At 33.5% G+C, this 19091-nt stretch overlaps 1 protein-coding gene across 3 annotated transcripts in view; it reads right to left on the reverse strand.

Moving 5' to 3' along the window:
• The window catches only part of CTNNA3 (catenin alpha 3), a 1953765-nt gene that overhangs the window by 887440 nt on the left and 1047234 nt on the right, over positions 1-19091 (reverse strand). For all 3 annotated transcript variants that reach the window (XM_027595012.1, XM_027595021.1, XM_027595027.1), the window contains one exon: positions 12668-12820. In XM_027595012.1, the coding sequence (XP_027450813.1) occupies positions 12668-12820 (153 nt within the window). The remainder of the gene's footprint in view (positions 1-12667; positions 12821-19091) is intronic.

The raw sequence follows: 19091 nt of genomic DNA on the forward strand, positions 1-19091 counted from the left end.
TTTGTCTTATTCTCAACAATGCCTACGCAGAGCAAAAGTTTTTTTGTTTTTTGTTTGTTTGTTTGTTTTAATTTTAATAAAATCTAGCTTATCAGTTGTTTCTTTCATGGATAGTGTCTTTGGTTTTGTGTTTAAAAAGTCATTGCCGTATCTAAGGTTATTTAGGTTTTCTCTTAAGTTATCTTCTGAGACATTATAGTTTTGCATTTTACATTTAGGCTTATGATCCATTCTGAGATAACTTTTTTGTAAGGTATTAGGGCTAGATGCATTTTTTGGCATGTGGATATCCAGTTGTTCCAACACTGTTTGTTAGAAAGACTACCTTTGCAAATATTTCCTCCCATTTGGTAGGTTGCCTTTTCATTTTGTTGACCGTTTCCCTTGCTGTGCAGAAGCTTTTTAGTTTGATGTAGTCCCACTTGTTTATTTTTGCTTTTGTTGCCATTACTTGTGGTGTCAAATCAGTTACTTGCCAAAACTGATCCCAAAGAGCTTACTGCCTATGTTTTCTTCTACGAGGTTTATGGTTTCAGGTCTTAGGTTCAAATATTTAATCCATTTTGAGTAGGTTTGCATGTACAGTATAAGACGGTGGTGTGGTTTCATTCTTTTCCATGTGGTTCTCCAGTTTTTGCAACACCATTTATTTGAAAGACTGTTTCCCCATTGTATATTCTTGGTTCTTTTAAGTTTATTTACCATAATTATGTGGATTTGTTTGTGGGTTCTCTATTTTGTTCCATTGATCCATTGTCTTTTCATGCCAATACCATATTGTTTTGATTACTATAACTTTGTAATACAGTTTGAAATCAGGAAGTGTAATACCTCTAGCTCTGTTCTTCATCAAGATTGCATTGACTAGTCAAGATCTTTTGTACCTTCACACAAATTTTAGGTGTGTTTTCTCTATTTCTGTGAAAAATGCCATTGGAATTTTGATAGAGATGGAATTGAATCTATAGATTGCTTTGGATAACATGGACATTTAAAAGATATTAATTCTGCCAATCCATAAGCACAAAATGCCTTTAAGGTTTTCTATGTATAATATCATAACATCTGCAAATAGACTATTTTATTTCTTCCTGTCCAATTCAGATGCTTTTTATTTCTTTTTCTTGCCTAATTGCTCTGGCTGGACTTGCAGTACTATGTTGAAATGGTGCAGTTAGGCACTTTTGTCTTTTTCCTTATCTTAGAGGAAAAGTTTTTAGTGTTTCACCACTGTGGGCTTGTCATATATGGCCTTTACTATGGTGAGGTACTTTCCCTCTACATCCAGTTTGTTGAGTTTTTCTCAGAAAGAAATGTTGAATTTTGTCACATGCTTTTTCTGCACTATTGAGATGATCATATGATTTTTCATCCTTCATTTTGTTAATGTGGTATATCACATTGACTGATTTACAGATATTGAACAACCCTTGAAATACTTTAATAAACCCCACTGATCATATTATATGATTCTCTTAATGTATTGTTGAACTTAGTTTGCTAATACTTTGTTGAGGATTTTTGCCTCTATGTTTATCAGGGATGTTGGCTATTTATTTATTTATTCTTGAAGTGTCTTTATCTGGCTTTGGTATTAGGGTAATGCTAGTCTCATAAAATGGATTTGGGAGTATTCCATTTTGCTTCATTTCTTTTTTGGAAGAGGTTTGAGAAGGATTGGTATTAGTTCTTCTTTAAATGTTTGGTAGAATTGACCAATGAAGACATGCGGTCCTGGATTTTTCTTTGTTGGAATTTTTTGATTACTTATTCAATCTTCTTACATATTCATCTGTTCAGATTTTCTATTTTTTTCATGATTCAGTCTTGTTAGATTGTATGTTTCTAGGAATTTATCCATTTCTTATAGGTTGTCCAATTTGTTAGCATAAATTGTTCATATTAGTCTTTTATGATCCTTTGTATTTGTGTGGTATGCATTCTAATGTCTTCTCTTTCATTTATAATGCTATTTTAGTTTAGTCTTTTTTTTCCTTGGTGAGTCTAGCTAAAGGTTTGTCTACTTTGTCTTTTTAAAATATCAGCACCTAGTTTCTTTGATATATTCTACTATTTTTCTGTTCTCTATTTCATTTATTTTTGCTCTGATCTTGGTTATTTCTTTCCTTCTGCTAAATTTGGACTTTGTTATTATTTTTCTACTTCCTTGAGGTATAAAGTTAGGCAGTTCATTTGAGATCTTTCTTATTTCTTAATGTAAGCAATTATCCCTACAAATTTCCTTCACAGAACTGCTTTTGCTGCAGCCCATAAGTTTTGGTATGGTGTATTCTCATTTTCATTTGTCTTAAGTTATGTTTTTATTTCTGTTTTGATTTCTTCTCTGGCCTTTTGGTTTTCTGGTAACATGTTGCTTACTCTCCATATATTTGTGAACTTTCCAGTTTTTTTCTTATAATTAATTTCTAGTTTCATATAATGTGATCATAAAAGATGCTTGATATGATTTAAATCTTCTTAAATTTATTAGGATGTTTTGTAGCCTAACATTTGATATGTCCTAGAAGCGTTCCATGTGTGCTAGCAAAAAATGTGTGTTCTGCTGCTGTTGGATGGGATGTTCTGTATATGTTCATTAGGTCCATCTGGTCTAATGTATAGTTTAGTCCAATGTTTTTTCATTACTTTTCTGTCCTGATGATCTATCCATTGAAAATGTGGTATTGAAATACCATGCTATCATTTTATTGTTGTCTATTTGTCCCTTCAGATCTGTTAATATTTGCTTTATATATTTAGGTGTTCCTATGTAATGATAATGTGTTTTCAATTTCAAATTCCACTTGGTCATTGCTGGTTATAGAAAAGTGGTTGAATTTTACATGTTCACTTTGCCATAATCAACCTTGTTATAATCATCTATTAGTTTCAGGAGATTTCCTATTTTCTACCTAGGCAATTATGTCATCTAGGAATAAAAACAGTTTTATTTTCTCCTTATCTGGGGTTTTTTAGACCAATATTTATTGCAACATTACTGTATTGCAAGATGTTGTTACAAAGGCTTTACTTGAACTACCTCACTGAATTCTCACAAAATCTTTATAGTAAGTATGCTATCATCTCCATTGCCCTAGAGTTTAGAAGCCCAGAGAGACTAAATAAGTTGCTCAAGTTCACATGGTATTGAAGTCAGGATTTGTTTGTCTGACTCTATGTTCTTCCCTTCTACATCAGTCTGTGGTATTGCCTTCTAAAATTCTTATAAGTTATAGTATTAAAAGAAGTACCAAACTTTTTACTTAAGTTAGTCTCCAAATATAGCCACTAATTAATGGGCAAGTTTTCTGGATTTCATTTAAGGGTGCCCCACACACATACAATAAAAAACCCATAAACTAACAAAATAAATAGAAAATCTTACACTGAATTAGATTAGTACAAGAAACAGGTTAAAACTGTTATTATTTATATGTTTAACAATTAAAATTGAGGGTGATTGCTATAAAACATTTATGGGAAAAAATCAAGTTAGCTTAAATAACCGGAGAAATATACCATATTCATGAATGAGAGAAATCAATATTATTACAACATCAATTTGTATATTGATCTAGAGATTAAATGTAATTCCAATCTTATTGCCTGCAATAGTTTTGTAGGTATTGTTGGAATTATACAAAAATCTATACAAAAAGACAAAGAAAATAGAATAACCAAAACAATTTTCAAAAGAAGAACAATGTCAGAGGACTCACAATATCTGATTTCAAGGCTTACTATAAATCTTCAGTTTTAAAGACAATGTGGAATTGGTGAAAGGAAGACGCATAGAGTAATAGAACAGAACAGAGAGATATCCGTAATATAGGTCAACTGATATTTAGCAAAGGTGAAAACATGATCAATGGAGAAATTATATTCTTTTCAAAAAATGATGCAGAAACAATTGGATAACCATATGCAATAAATAAACAAAAAAAAAGAAAACCTTTATACCTACTTTGTACCATATACAAAAATTAACTCAAAATGTAATAAAAACCCAATGTAAAAACTAAACTGGAAATACTTGTAGAAGAAAATATAGGAGAAATTGTTTGAAATCCTGGGTTAGACAAAGGTTTCTTTTTTTTTTAAGATTTTTTAAAATTTATTTATCTGAGAGAGAGAGGGAGAGAGAAAGAAAGAGAATGAGCAGACTCCCTGCTGAGCAGGGAGCCCAGTATAGGCCTTGATCCCAGAACCCTGGGATCATGACCTGAGCCAAAGGCAGACACTTAACTGACTGAGCCACCCAGGTGCCCTAGACAAAAGTTTCTTATATAAAACACAAAAGCACAATCCATATATGATAATACTGATAAATTTGACTTCATCAAAATATAAAAATTCTATGCTGAACAAGATACTATGAAAAGGTTATAAAGCTAAGCCACAGATATACAGAAAATATCTGTGAATCAGATACACAACAAAGGACTTGTATTCAAAATATATCAATAACTTTTAAACAACACAAATATAAGTAAACAATCCAATTACCAAAAAAAGGTAAAATTTTTTAACAGAAACTTCACCAAAGAAAATATACAGATGGAAAAAAGCTTAAAAAATGATCCTCAGGAATGAAAATAAAACTAAAAACATCCAAATTGGAAATGAAGTATAATTATATTCTCATATGACATTATCTTGTATATAACATACATTAAGGAATACACACACACAGTTAGAACTAATAAATAAGTTCGGCAAGGTTGCAAGATATAAGATCAGTATATTAAAAAAAATCGCACTTCAATATACAACAAAAAAGAATCTAAAAATGAAATTAAGAAAAATACCATTTAGAAAAGCATCAAAAATAATAAAATTTTAAGAACATAATTAACAAAAGAAGTGCAAACTTACACACTGAAAACCACAAAACATTGTTGAAAGAAATTAAAGCAGATCTAAATAAATGGGAAGACATTCCATGTTCATGGATTGAAAAAGTTAATATTATTAAGATGGCAATACTCCCCAAACTGATCTACAGATTCAACCCAATCCCTATCAAACTCCCAGATGTGTTTTTTTTCCAGAAATGACATACTTAAAATTATTTTAAAATTTAAGGGGCTCATAATAGCCAGAACTACCTTGAAAAAGAATGAAGTTGGAGGACTCACACTTTCTTTTTTTAAAACTTACTACAAAACTATAGTAACCAAGACAGAGTGGTACTGACATAAGAACAGGCATAGATCAACAGAATAAAACTAAATCTAGAAATAACCCCTCATATTTACATTATTACAGAAACTCAATTGAAAAATAGTAGTTTTTTCAACAAATGGTGCTAAGACTAATAAATATCCACATACAAAAGAATGAAATTGGACTCCTGCCTAATATCAGATATAAAAACTAATTCAAAGCTGATCAAAGACCTAAATATAAAAGCTAAAAGTATAAAAATTTTAGAAGAAAACATCCGAGTGAATCTTTATAACCTTTGATTAGACAATAGTTTTATAGATATGAAACCAAAATAAAAAATAGAAAAAAAGCACTTCATCAAAATTTAAAACCTTTGTGCTTCAAAGGATACCATCATGAAACTAAAAAGACAACCTACAGAAAGGAAGAAAATTTTCTAAATCATATATAAATCATATATCTGATAAGAAACTTGCTTCTAGAATATATAAAGAACTATTATATATTATACCCCAATAAGCAAAAGGACAAGTATTATTTTTAATGGGCATAAGATCTAAATCAATATTTCCTCAAAAAAGATATAAAAATGGGCAATAAGCACTGTTCAACATAATTAGCTATAGAGAAATGCAAATCAAAGCAATAAATAAAAAAAAATCTTAAAAAAAATAATGATTTACTGAATGCTGTACTTACTGTACATCAGTCTGGGAAAACAAACACAAAGGCTCTAGGCAGTATTCCCAGGGTCCAGCAGAGTACATAGCACCACAGGCACTTAAGACATATTTGTTGAATGAATGAATAAATGAATATACTCCTGTCCTCAACTTGCTAATCAGCTATCTAGACCTCTATGTCTAAGACATAGCCACTAGCCATGTATGGCTATTATACACTAAAAATATGGATAGTCTAGATTAAGATAAGCTGCACAGGTAAAATATACACCAGGTTTCTTTTAGACTTAGTACAAAAAAAATAAGATATCTCAATAATAGTTTTTATATTTATTACATATTGAAATGATAATTTTGGGGTATGGTGGATTAAATAAAACATATTACTAAGATTGGTTTCACCTGTTTATTTTTACTTTTTTTTTAGTGTGACTACTAGAAAATTTTAAATTATATTTGTATTCTGCTTTCTGTTTCTATTGGATAGAATCAATCTAATGCCATTAAGTCTTGAGTCACTTGCTTTTATGTTCCAAGTTCATGATTAAATCTAGTTTTCTCTCTCTTCAATGCATAAGATTAAATTAAGTTTTAAATACAGTCTTTTTAAATGCCAATTTATATTCATGAGATTCTAATCAATTGTTGGGAGTTAGAAAATTTTTATATCCAGATATGAAATAATCCATACACAAACTCTCCTAAAATATGGCTTCCCTTGAGTTCCTTCTGTGGTGAGAAGCAACTGCAGCTTTCCAAATCCATTACTGGATCATCCAGTTCTTGAAATGAAATCTAACCTATTCACCCTGGCAATCAAATATTCAAGGGTATTGATCAATTGCTTTTATCACACTTCATGTTTCAGCCAACGTAGTGATCTAGATTTCATTTCTATTACAATCCTGGAACATAGGAATGAGCATTGTGACTTTAGTCACACTTGTATCTCAACTTGGAGTTTTAGTTTTTTCAAATCCAACTCCTGCCTAGTCATCAAGTTTTGATGTAAATATTGCTTATATTGTTTACTTCCTACTAAATTTCCACACTACTCTAATCCCATATAGTGTTCTCCCTCCTCTTAATCCCAAAACACTAATATCTCCTTCAAAAATACCTACATCTGACTATGGAAAGGCTCTGAATTACTCCCCATTTCCCTGCATTCCAAACAGCATGAATGGGAAATTTATAAAGAAACCTCTCCAACATGGAAAGGTCACTCACTGTATATTCAGGTTAGGCTTTTAAGGATCATGGTCATGATGAGCTTTAGCTGAAAGAGGATTAAGATGTTGAACAGTTTCTAATCCAGAGAGTGGGCAGTCACACCTGTGCTCTATATAAGTAAAAGCATTCCTGACTTAGCTCTAACATCCCTTCCCCATCAAAAGAGGAAAGCTGCCAAGATGCTCACTGAGAACAGTTGTTGGTTTGTGCACAAGTATAAGTATGGGTTTGTTCTTTTTATTTTTCAATTTTTTTCTTTTTGGGGGGGAGGAAGAACGAGATGGGACTCTAAAAGCTTTATTTATTTGTAACTGAGCATATTCTTATTTGATAACAGATGATCAATTAAAGCAATGTGTGACACTCGAACAGGATTCTGTCAAAAAGCAAAGATAGAAGTAGAGCTGAGAGCTCTATAAGCACTTCTTGCAAACAGCAAGAGTCCCCTCTACACCCTTCTTTCTTGGCACTGGGGCTTTGCTAAATCTGGCTCACCATTTTGTGAGTGGGAACAATCAGCTTTGTAGGTTGGAGGGAAGTATTATAATTAAATGTCCACCTACTTTTTCCTTTTTGATGAAAGGCTCCCATAAAACTTACTAAAATAGGTGCATCAAGACAGATGAATTTTTGATGAATAAGTCAAAGCACTGACGAGGTTGGCTTTTCACATGGAGAAACTTCTCTAATTCACAAAAAATTTTCAGGCCTAGATCATTAACACTGTCATATTTAATGATAATTGATATGGTAAAATCCATGGGATAAACTGGAGATTTTACCTTTTTAATATGTAGCAACTATGTAGTGTTCAGCATAAACTGATCGCTGAGAACAAATTGTAGTATGATTCAAGAATAATAGTGGAGTTTTTAGAAATTAATTTTAAAGAAATATTAAATAACAGCCATTGTAATAAGCAATGCATGTATTGAATGCAATGGCATTCTTCTGAATAACAATTATATTATCACATTAAAGTTACAAATTATTATCTCTGAAGTGGGCAAAGTTCTTTAAAAATGTTATCGAATTGTGACAAAGTCCATATTCTCTCAGGAGATCTGGAGTAGAGTTTATAGTGTTTGCTTTTGATAGTTGATGGCAAAGGTGTTTGCTAATATCATTGTGAAGAATTATTTTCAAGTATTCATGTACAGTAGAATAGGAAGGCACCCTACCAAGTAACTGGGCTCAGACATGGTCCCAAGTCCAGTTATTGGAATCCCCAAAGTTAACTTTTTAGAGAGAAACAAAAGTGAGTTATTGTTATGAATGTGTTTCTTCATTCAATGCAGATTTAGGGAGTACTAGCTGCATAGACTCGGCTAACAGAATAGGCTCAAAGTGATGACAGATAAAATTCTTACTCTCTAGAATTAGTGAATACTTTACATTTTAAGGTAAAATTAATATTTTAAACTTCCTGTTTAATAGGTATTATTGGTAGAAGTCAGTAGACTTAATGGGAACCTAACTCACCATCAGTGCAAGATCAAACACTGGGGAGTATAATTCAATGAGCATATTTGTCATTAAATAGCTAATCACTATGTAAAGATGATTTTTAAAATGCCAACCTTTTGACTCCTTCTTCCCATTCCTACTGTGGTTTGGGGGATCCCAAAACAGAGTAACTTGGATGTGCAAAGTAGGATAAGCTTTGCATAATAGTTACTTAGTTCAGCATAACTAAACAAAATTAGCCATAAGGATCTAGGTTCTCCAGTTATTGACACTACCCAGGGTTTTATAACCATCATTTCACCCACGATCATTTTATACCAAACTACATAATATAACAGGAGACCTCAGACATGACCCCACTAGAGAATGGGAAAGTTCAGGCCCAGTTTATTGGCCACTCTTCTCATTCCCACTTCTTTTCTCCAATACCCCAAATCCTTTTGGTTGCCTAATTATTACCCATAGAATTTCTTAATGCTTTGTTGTCATTGTTGTTATTTTTTCTTTGTGTTCAAATCCAGGTTTTTTTCTTTTTTTTTTTTTTTTGGTAAAAGTTACAATTTTAACCACTATCTAAAGTGTTCCTTTAACAACATGGAGTTTTCTTCAAAGATCTCATAGGAATTCTTTAAAAATGGACTTTTCTTTCCATTTAAGTCTTACTGCAACAAGTTCACTGATTTTAGATTTCTCTGACAAACACAGTTGAGGTATCAAAACCCAGACATGTTGAAAATAGCTTTTCTTTGAAGTCATTTAGAATCTAAGATTTTCTGTCCTGCTCTGTCAAATTACCCAGGTTGGGAATAAGATGGGTCTAAGTAGTCTGGGTGGAGGACTGGTAGGGAAAACAAAGGTGGAGGGTTGGTAAACTATACAAAGTAAACTTACAATGTCTTCTGAAACATATATTTAAGCTCTCCTATTTCCCTGGACTCTGTCACAGACACTTCTGGCTCAACATTTGTAGTAAATTAATGATGATTTTCTCTGTTGCCTTGGTTAGACAGCTCCTTTCAAAAAGGACTTTTCCTGGGAGATAAATGCAGTGTTCTTCTCTTTTTTCTTCTTGATATATACATAAACAACCTAGTGGGCAAGCAGTATACTTAAAAACCACTTTCATTTTCTCCAAAGTCTATAGCTGTTAGAAAATTAGAGTCTGGGGGCGCCTGGGTGGCTCAGTCGGTTGACTCTTGATTTTGGCTCAGGTCATGATCTCAGGGTTGTGAGATGGAGCCCTGCATTGGGCTCCATGTTCAGCAGGGAGTCGGCTTATGCCCCTCCCCCTTTCTCTCTCTTTCTCTCAAATAAATAATAAATAAAATCTTTAAAAAAAAGAAAAAGAAAATTAGAAGTCTTTCAATTGTAAAAGGTATTTGTTATATCATAGAATTTTAGAAACTGACAGTGACCTTAGACATTATCTTGTTAACCTTCACTTTATATAAAGCAAATGAAGTCCTGAGAAGAGAAGTATAGTAGAATAAAGGTGGCCACATACTTTGCTATTCTTTCTTTTGAGAGGTGAAGTCTCACACCTCTCTGCCTCCCCTCCTGTTTGGGCAGGCTCCAGTAATATATAGTGGAAGTGGTATTCTGCCAATTTCTGGGCCCCAGGCCTTAAGAGGATATCAGTATCTACTTCCTGTCTCTGACTTGCTTTTGGGATCTCTCATCTCTGAACCAGCAACTATTCTGCAAGAAGCTGAAGCCACATAGAAAGACCATGTATTGGTCCTCCAGTGAAGAGCCATGGCTAAGCTCCCAGCTGATAGTTCTTATGCACTTTCAGTCATGTGAATGTGACATTTTGTATGTTGAGCCCAGTCAAACCTTTCAAGGGCTCCATACCCAGCCAATATTTGACAGTAATCACATGAGAGAACCTAAATGAGAGTTGCCCATCTGCCCAGTTAACATACAAATTGGTGAAAGAATAGTAAATGGTTGTTTTAAGCCACTACGTTTGGAGATGATGTGTTATGTAGCATAAGCTAACTGGAACTGAAAATGACTTAGGCCAGTTTCTAAGTAATACGAGGAAAAAGAATAAGAATAAGAACTGTGACTCCAAAGCTAGCATAATCTCATTATATGTATTAAGGGGACTTTCAACATTAAATAAAACTCATTCTCAGTCCCCCAGGAGCTCAAAATTATGAAATCTTTTGTTCTTTCAATGTTCATGCGAAATATGGAATTTTCAAGATCCTTTAATTTTTAAAACAGATTATTAGAGCTCTGTCTTCATAATAATAAACCATCATTTCACAATAAATTAAGGTATCATTCTCAAGCATTCCTTCAAGGCACTCCTTTAATAATAAGGGTCATGGAAGGAAGAGCTCCTTAGGTAAACTGATTTGGGGAAATTCTGACTTAAATTAAAGAGGTCTTCTTATCTATGGATTTCTCAGAACTGTAAAATCTCCAAGAGATTTTACAACTTTTCCCCAAAAACTGTGATCAAGAAGCCCTTCTTTATTGAGCACCTTAGGAGTTTTATGTTTCATAGCAACACTAAACTAAGAAATAGGAATAGGGATGTAAATTTTTAGCAGAAATCAACTTATACTTTCAGAATATTTCACCAAAAAGTTGTTTTCATAATTTGGTGTGCCTTCAGCTTAGAGAACACATTTTTAGAAAATATGATTATGATTGTCAGGAGCTACACTTAGTTAGGTACTTTTAATGATCTGTTCCTTCTGCTTTGCCTCTTACTTTAACGTTTTCTTGGGGGGAAGACTGAATACATATTTGAGGAATGAATACAAAAGGGAATAAATACTATGAGAAATATAATAAATAATTGAATGAATTAGTTAAAAATTGTAAGCCTGGAAATCAGCTTCGGCTCTAATTAGTCTGGTCTGTGTTTGTACCTTTATGTCCACCTAAGGTCAGTGGGAATTTTAACAGTTACCCTGGTCTCACAGAGTTCTTGGGAAGTCAAAGTAGATTTCAGACTTGGAGATAGGTCAGTTTTAGGGCTGAAATGATCTTAGTAATTATCTATTTATCAACTCCTTTCATTTTCTAGATATGAAGACTAGGAACCAGAGAGTTTATAGTGCAAATGCTAGCTACATTGGAAACTTCCTTCCCAGTGGATCTACATTAAAGACATTGGGAAAGTCCTCTATTTTAATAGATGTTTAATAAAATGCTGTGATTCTAATTCAGGTAGTGTCTATTTCTGACTCACAAGATTTTACAAGTAATTTGAGCCCCCAAACATATTCACCACAAAGTTCATGGCCAGTATATGAAGGTGTGGCAGTCAGAACATTTAATAATCAGTATGGCATGGTGCTGCCAATAAGAGCAGACACTAGCCATAAACAACAGTGCAGTCATACTGATGAGTCCTAGCAGTTTATTGGCTCTGGTATATGAATTTGATCAAGCACAGTTTCCCCTTTCTACTACCAGTTCCTGGCCTTGTGAGTACTGTCACCTTACTGGTGTTAAAAGTCCTTCCATTCAGACTTTCTTATACTGTGGCCGCCTTACTGAGTCTCATAATACAATAGGTTCTATTATCTGTTTCCTAGCAATTGTCTAGCATTTTATGGCTCTTTCAGCAATATGCCACCTTGCCCCCAATTATGGGGCATTTCCATGCTTCCAGCTTCCAAGCTGAAGAAATTATAGTTGTATCATCTCCTCTTGCCTCTACTGGGACATCGACCAATCTACTATCCCCACTTATTTATTCTGGATATTTCTACCCCTGTATATCTGACATTCTTTTTCTATAGTCACGTTACATGGCTGAATATGATTGAAAAGGCTGATGGAGTAATACAGCCATGAAAAGATTGTAGAGAAATAATAAAATGGCATGAGGTAAGTATTTAATACTTTCATGGTTAGAACAGGAAGGAAACCTCTGTAAAGATAAAACAAAGTATCTGCATTTAACCAGTTTGTGTGTGTGTGTGTGTGTGTGTGTATACCTTTTAAAAAATATACATAAAAAGTACTGAACTTGGCTTCATTTGTAGTAAGTTTTCAAAAGTTTTTATCTGAGTACAATTCAACTGTAAAAGGGGAATGAGAGCTTCATTCTCCTGGATTTAGAGTAGTTACAGTTCTAGCATTCTTACCTCTATAAGCCTGCTGGTGTGTTCACGAAATATTGAAGCATATTCTTTTATTTCCTTTTCTCGGCCGTTCTTGGCAGCTTCAATGAGAACCAAAAGTGGGACTGTTGTATCCAAAAAGGAGTCTGACACATGATCTATAATAGCCTTACGGAGCTGAGGAGAAATAAAAAATTCACTTTTTTTTTCAGGTAATTGTTCATGTTATTTCCTGTTTTTACAATCTCAGTAGTTACAAAATTGATCTTACACATTTTTACACAATCTCTAAACTAATATTTAAGACTGTGTATGAATGTCACTTACAAAGTTAAAACAAACAAAATATCCAAGGAAAAATAATCATTGAACAATAGCTCTCTTGCTTTCAAAATGCATTATTTTTTTCTTAAATTATACTTAGCCCAGAGGTCAGATTATAAGTGATAATACTTCATTTTCCCTCAAAGAAATTGTACTATTGTAATGTTTATGCATGTGTACAAACAACATTGTACATCATGTATTTTCATAATTACAAAATTATGAAATGTTTTCTACTTTGTTGGAGGAAGTGATGATAAATTTTGATTAGCTAAATTGTAGTCTTCATGGTAATTAAACCAAGTTAGATCACCGATTATGCCAGCTGATAACAGATTAATAGAGCAAGGAGAATAATAAATGAGTTTGATGTCCAATTTTCTTCATCTGCATTAATTGTTCTTGCCCTTACACCTTAAATTATTAAACAAGTATAACATTCTGCTACAATTAGTTCTTTTAAATTAGATTATGTGTAAGCTCATAAATGACAATCAGGCAATTACTTTATTCAGCAGATATTTTCTGAAATTTAACACTGCATTGGAAAATTAATGCATTGTATTTATATAATATTGAGTCTTAAAGGATCACAGTATCTTGAAAAGTTTCATCCAACAGTGTCAATGACTATGAATGGCTCTCTAATTTTCTAGTCAACCTCCTTATTTAATTTAATAACCTCTATACAATAAAACAAAGAGATGAGTAGTTATCAGACAAGAAATTTTTAATTTGCCTTCTGTGAAAATTATGTTTTAGAGCATTTTTTAAAACCAATAGACAGTTACCTTAGTTTTGGATTACATGAGAATGCTACTGTAGCTGCATTAAAAAAAAAAACACCATCTTCCTATAATATTTATAGGATAATAAATCCATAATAATTATAGATTTCTGGGAGAAAAAAATACCTCTGCCTAAGATGTTACATCTCAAGCAAGAGAATTGTGAAATTTTCTGGTTTCCAACATTTTCACAAAGGCTATGTGAGATCCCGAAGGAAAGAATCTGCTTAGTATGCAGAAAGGCAGATCACTAATAGCAACTAATTAATATTGTCTGAGCACTTACTAAGACAGAGTGCAGAGTGCTAAGGAGTTACAAGGCAAAGGGAAGACTTCGGGTGAATGAACAATGTGTTTGATGTCCATAAAGAGTGAACCAGAGAAGTCAGGCAACCAATCACAAGTTAGGACTTGAGCTGGGAACTACAAGTTATGTTAGTTCCAAATACGTAAAAGTAGAAGGGATCGCAGAGGGGGAACAGTTTTCAATTATCATCCCTCTCCTTTGTCCTTTTTTCTTTCATTTATAACTAGGATATATAGAAGGAGGGCTAAGAGGAGATCTGCACTAAAGATATGCAATTAATAGCCAACATACATATGGGAGGTAATCAAACCAAGGAGGCAGATAGGATCATGCACAGTGAGGAAATGTCCAAGAATAAAATCTTAGGAAATATTACCATATATGGGAACCATGCCGATGGAAGAGTAGGATCTAAAAGGAGACTGAGATGATGGTCAAAAACAGAGAAAGCAAATGACCAACAACTAAAAGAGAAACTTTCAAATAAATCTACATCAGTGCTCTCTCCAAATGAACTTATTGTACCAGATGCAATTATAGTACCCATATTATGGACTTGTTGAATCTTCTTTTCTGTGTATTTGATTCCATGCAATTCAACAATTATTTCTAAACATCATTTCCTTACCTTTCTACCAAGAGCAAGCTATTACAAAATATAGCAAGATGGAAATGCATGGTCCCTATAATCTAATAGAGAAGTGAGAGTCATTAAATGTTACAATAAGGGAAAAATCAAGAAGCTGACAGCAAAGAAATTTCAAAAAGATAATGAGTTTCAGAGTCTAATTTTAAAGGTAAGTTAAATAAAATGAACTAAGACTTGTCTAATGGATTTGACCACTAAGAGTCATTGATTAACTTAGTGAGAGCAGTCAGAGTGGAAAAGTAGAAGCTGGAGTCCTATTGCAATAGTTTGAAGAATGAATGGGAGATGAGTGGAGGTGGAGACAGTGAGAATAAACTCCTATTTCTAGTAATTTGATTATTACATGAAGATGCAAGACTTGGTATTAACCACATTGAAACACAGGTTTAAAAAGTGATTGTTTCTCGTATAAAAGACTTTGATGTATGTTCCCATCTACAACTATACCCAGAAAGTTAGACTCTTCTCTTGTATTTTTTTAAAAAATACATTTTGCTTTGTCACATAGAAAAATCTAGAGAGAGAGAGAGTAAGTATTGTCCCACACTGTGCCAATGTTTGTAAATATTTGAATAGTTATAGCAATCTTACAGCAATGGATACATTTGCTTTGGTCTGTGCATTTCCCCTCTGTGGTACTACCATTTGTCTTCCCTTTATTTTAATGGTATTTACTTCCTTGTTCTTTTTTTTCTTTCCGAGGTTTTCAGCTATGTTTTCACTGCTATTCATTCAATCCTTCAATCCATACAGAAGTGCTGAAACATGTTGCAAAAGTGAGGCTTGAGGCACAGCTAATTTACTATCATTAACAAATAAATAAATAAATGCTTTAGCTAAATTATTTTTTTTAATTAAACCATGTTAGAAACACATTTTTTTAACTTTATACTAAGACATGTTGCTAAGTACAAAACAGAGTAAATGAGAAAATGTGTACGATGGACATGAGATATTATGTTCAGTAAGACAAGACACAAGGACTGAAAAATGAGTTTACAAATAAGTTTTATGCCAATGCTTTCAAAATTCTGTTGGAAAATGGGCCAAAATTACCTGACATACCATAATTCAAATATAATGAGCAAAATGAATCTTCTTTCCTATAGCTGTATATTCATTCAGTTTAACAAATGCACTGTGAGCTTTCTCTCTAAGGGCAGGGCACCATTCTAGGCAACCTGGGAATGTCAGGATAACAAAGACAGGGCAATATTAGGGAGTAAGAGGTGTAAAAAGAGTTTGATGAGTATCTTAAAAGAAGCATAAATAAATAAGAAACAATTAACTTGGATTGTTACAGTGAAAAAGCCTTCTGTAAAGATGAGACATATGTATTTCATTTTAAAAGCTGAATTACCTGTTAAGAGTGGGGGTTGGGAAATGGAAAGCACAGCATTCTAGAATAAAGACTATCATAAGCTATAAATCAATCAATCAATCAATCAATCCTCAAGACATCACATGAATTTAGTGTGCCTAGAACACAGTGATAGAGTAAGGATTGAAACAGGATTTCTTAGGTACAATAGAGGTAATGGAATGCATTTCAGGTAAAAAGAACAAAATAAGACAAAAAGATTAAAAGATGATGTCTCAACCACTGGAACAGTCTCTGATTTCAGCTGTTGCTGTAAGGGAACAGTTCCTTATCCTTTCAAGACATCCCACCTCGAATGCATTCCATGCTTCTCTTTGTTATTCTTCCTTAGGTCTGCTCCAAGTCTCTGTGAGAGTCTCAGCCCAAGCACAGACAGCCTGGAAGTTCTGAAGAGGGAACACCACTGGGAACAACTATCAATCAGTGGAGATGGGAGTTGCCGGACAAAATTCCTGGTCTCTATCCATTGGTTAGACAATTCTGGGAGACATTCTGTTCCTTCTCAGAGATCCTTAAGTTCCTGCTGCCTACAGTAGGAACCCCAAATAGCATATTTTTTCCTCCTTCCCTGCCTGCTCTCTTCCACTGCATGTTCTCTTACACATGCTTTTTGGAATTGTCTCTTAATAAACTACCTGCACTAAGGCTCTGGTCTTAGGACTTGCTTTCAGGGGAATCTAATATAAAATAGATACATTTGTCTGGTGATAATGTTGTTTGGTCATGTACCAAGTAACAGATTCTGATGTTTTATATAAACTACCCATTGATGATCATACTTTACCACTTCTGCTTTGCACACTACTGAATTTGATTCTGTCATCCCCTGTACTGTGCTGACGGTGAAAGAGGAATTATTATGAGAGAGGACCAGAAATGCAAATAGGGACAAGATATGGAATGCCTCAAATGCTATGCTAAGTACTTTTCTTTATATATTCTGGCACATTCTGACATATGGGATTTTTTTTTTCATTTAAATTGTACACTCACCTATATCTGTGTATAATATGTAAGAAACCTCTATCTTATTAATTTCCATATTATTTTCCCACCCAATGGAACAACTCATTCCTTTCACTTGACTGATATACAAAAAACTTTAAAAAGAAGAATCCAACATGCCAATGTAAAAATAGGACAACTTTAGAAGCTGCAGCACTAAAATCTGAAGTTAGTGGGAGGCCAATAGGAGTTAGAGGTATGTGTTTTCAATAAATACCTGCTTGTGGCCAGGCATGAAAGATGTCAGGCACAAAATCAAACTGAGGGGTTTTCCATCTTTTCTCACTATGGTTTAATAACAGGCTTTGAGACATCAATTTTTCTATTTCCCACTGGGATCTCAAATAAAATAATATATTTCTCTACAATTGAAACCCAAAAGTGAAAGCTGTATGTGAAAACTATAAGACAGCACTGCCCCCACCACCACTAAATAAGAGAATAGAAAGAATGAAATTGTGAGGGAGGAGGAATGGAAAGAAAAGAAAATGCCTCAGAAAAAAATTGTCCTTAGGGAACTAGAAAAAAATTATACATGTGTATATTAATGCCATTGTAATTTTAAGTCAAATAGCAAAATGTGACTGTCACAACTCAATTGACTATTAGCAACTAAATCACCTAATAATTAATTCAACGTATACTTACTGTGTCAACTTAATGATACTTGTATCTTATGGACCATTAATATTTTTAAAGATTTGATTTATTTATTTGTGTGTGTGTGTGTGTGTGTGTGAGAGAGAGAGAGAGCACAAGCAGGGGAGGGAGGGGCAGAGGAAGAAGCGGACTCTCCACTGAGCAGGGAGCCTGATGTGGGACTCCATCCTAGGACCCTGGGATCATGACCTGAGCCAAAGGAAAATGCTTAACCTACTGAGCCACCCAGGTGCCCTGGATTGCTAATATTATTTCATTATGAGGATGATGAAGGGGAGGCATAAGGACATACATATTTTTTTCTAAGTGTGGCATTGATACTACCAAAATGGAGAAGAGATGCATATAGCAATTCAACAACTCAGCAACTAAAAAATCAGCCAAGTTTTTGTTTTGTTTGTGTTTTATCAGAAGCCTATTTAATTTGACATACCTCAAGTCCTTACTTCAGCATTTATAAAATAGGCATTTTTTTGTCAATATACACAAATAAAAATTTTAACCTGCCTTTAGTGAAATCAAATGTATGTTTCATTCTACATAATACAGTAGAAATGGAATATATTCAATTGCTTTAATTTTTTAAACAAAGAAATGAGGTTTAAAAATCTTCCTCCCTTACTAAGAATTGTAATAGGTATGCAGTTCTCAAATAAGTGACGGGGAAAGAGACTAAAGGAAGAAAAAATTTTAATAAAAAAAAAACTTGTAAAATAAATAGTAAGGAAGAAAAAAATCAGGATGGTAAAATCGTTTATTAGGCACTGGGAGTTCTGAGGGTGAAAAGGCCATTATCCCTGACCCCTCACATGGTGGTTACAATTTGGACTGGGTTGGGTGGACTTGGGTTCAAACCTTGGCTCTACCAGTTAGCTAAGTGATGTTCAGTAAATTGACTCACCTGAGAAACTGAGATAATAATACTATGGCATTATTTCTTGTTTCGGAAATAAAAATCAATCATGTAAAGACTAATGTAAGGAGTTTGTAGCAAGCTTTTCAAAGCATTACTAAGTGAAAGATGTTGTTATAACTATCATTTTAAGGATATAAACTCCAGTGGGAAGAAAAAATCCACTAAAAAAGAAAAACACATGCAGAATATGATCACTACTATAAAAGAACTACACATGTTATAAGTGCTCCAGAAGGAAAAAAAATAATAATTCCAGCTATTGATAATGGTAAAGGTTTCATGGGAGAAGTAGCATTTACATTAGTCTTGAAGTTCCTAAGGTTTGATTACTGGCGGAAGCAAGAGGAGTGGGAAAACACCAAGTTAAACAAGCCATATATACAAAGACACATGTGTTTTGGGGGTGGGAGGTAATGGA

The sequence above is a fragment of the Zalophus californianus genome, chromosome 15, assembly GCF_009762305.2.
Source record: "Zalophus californianus isolate mZalCal1 chromosome 15, mZalCal1.pri.v2, whole genome shotgun sequence".
NCBI classification, from domain to species: domain Eukaryota; kingdom Metazoa; phylum Chordata; class Mammalia; order Carnivora; family Otariidae; genus Zalophus; species Zalophus californianus.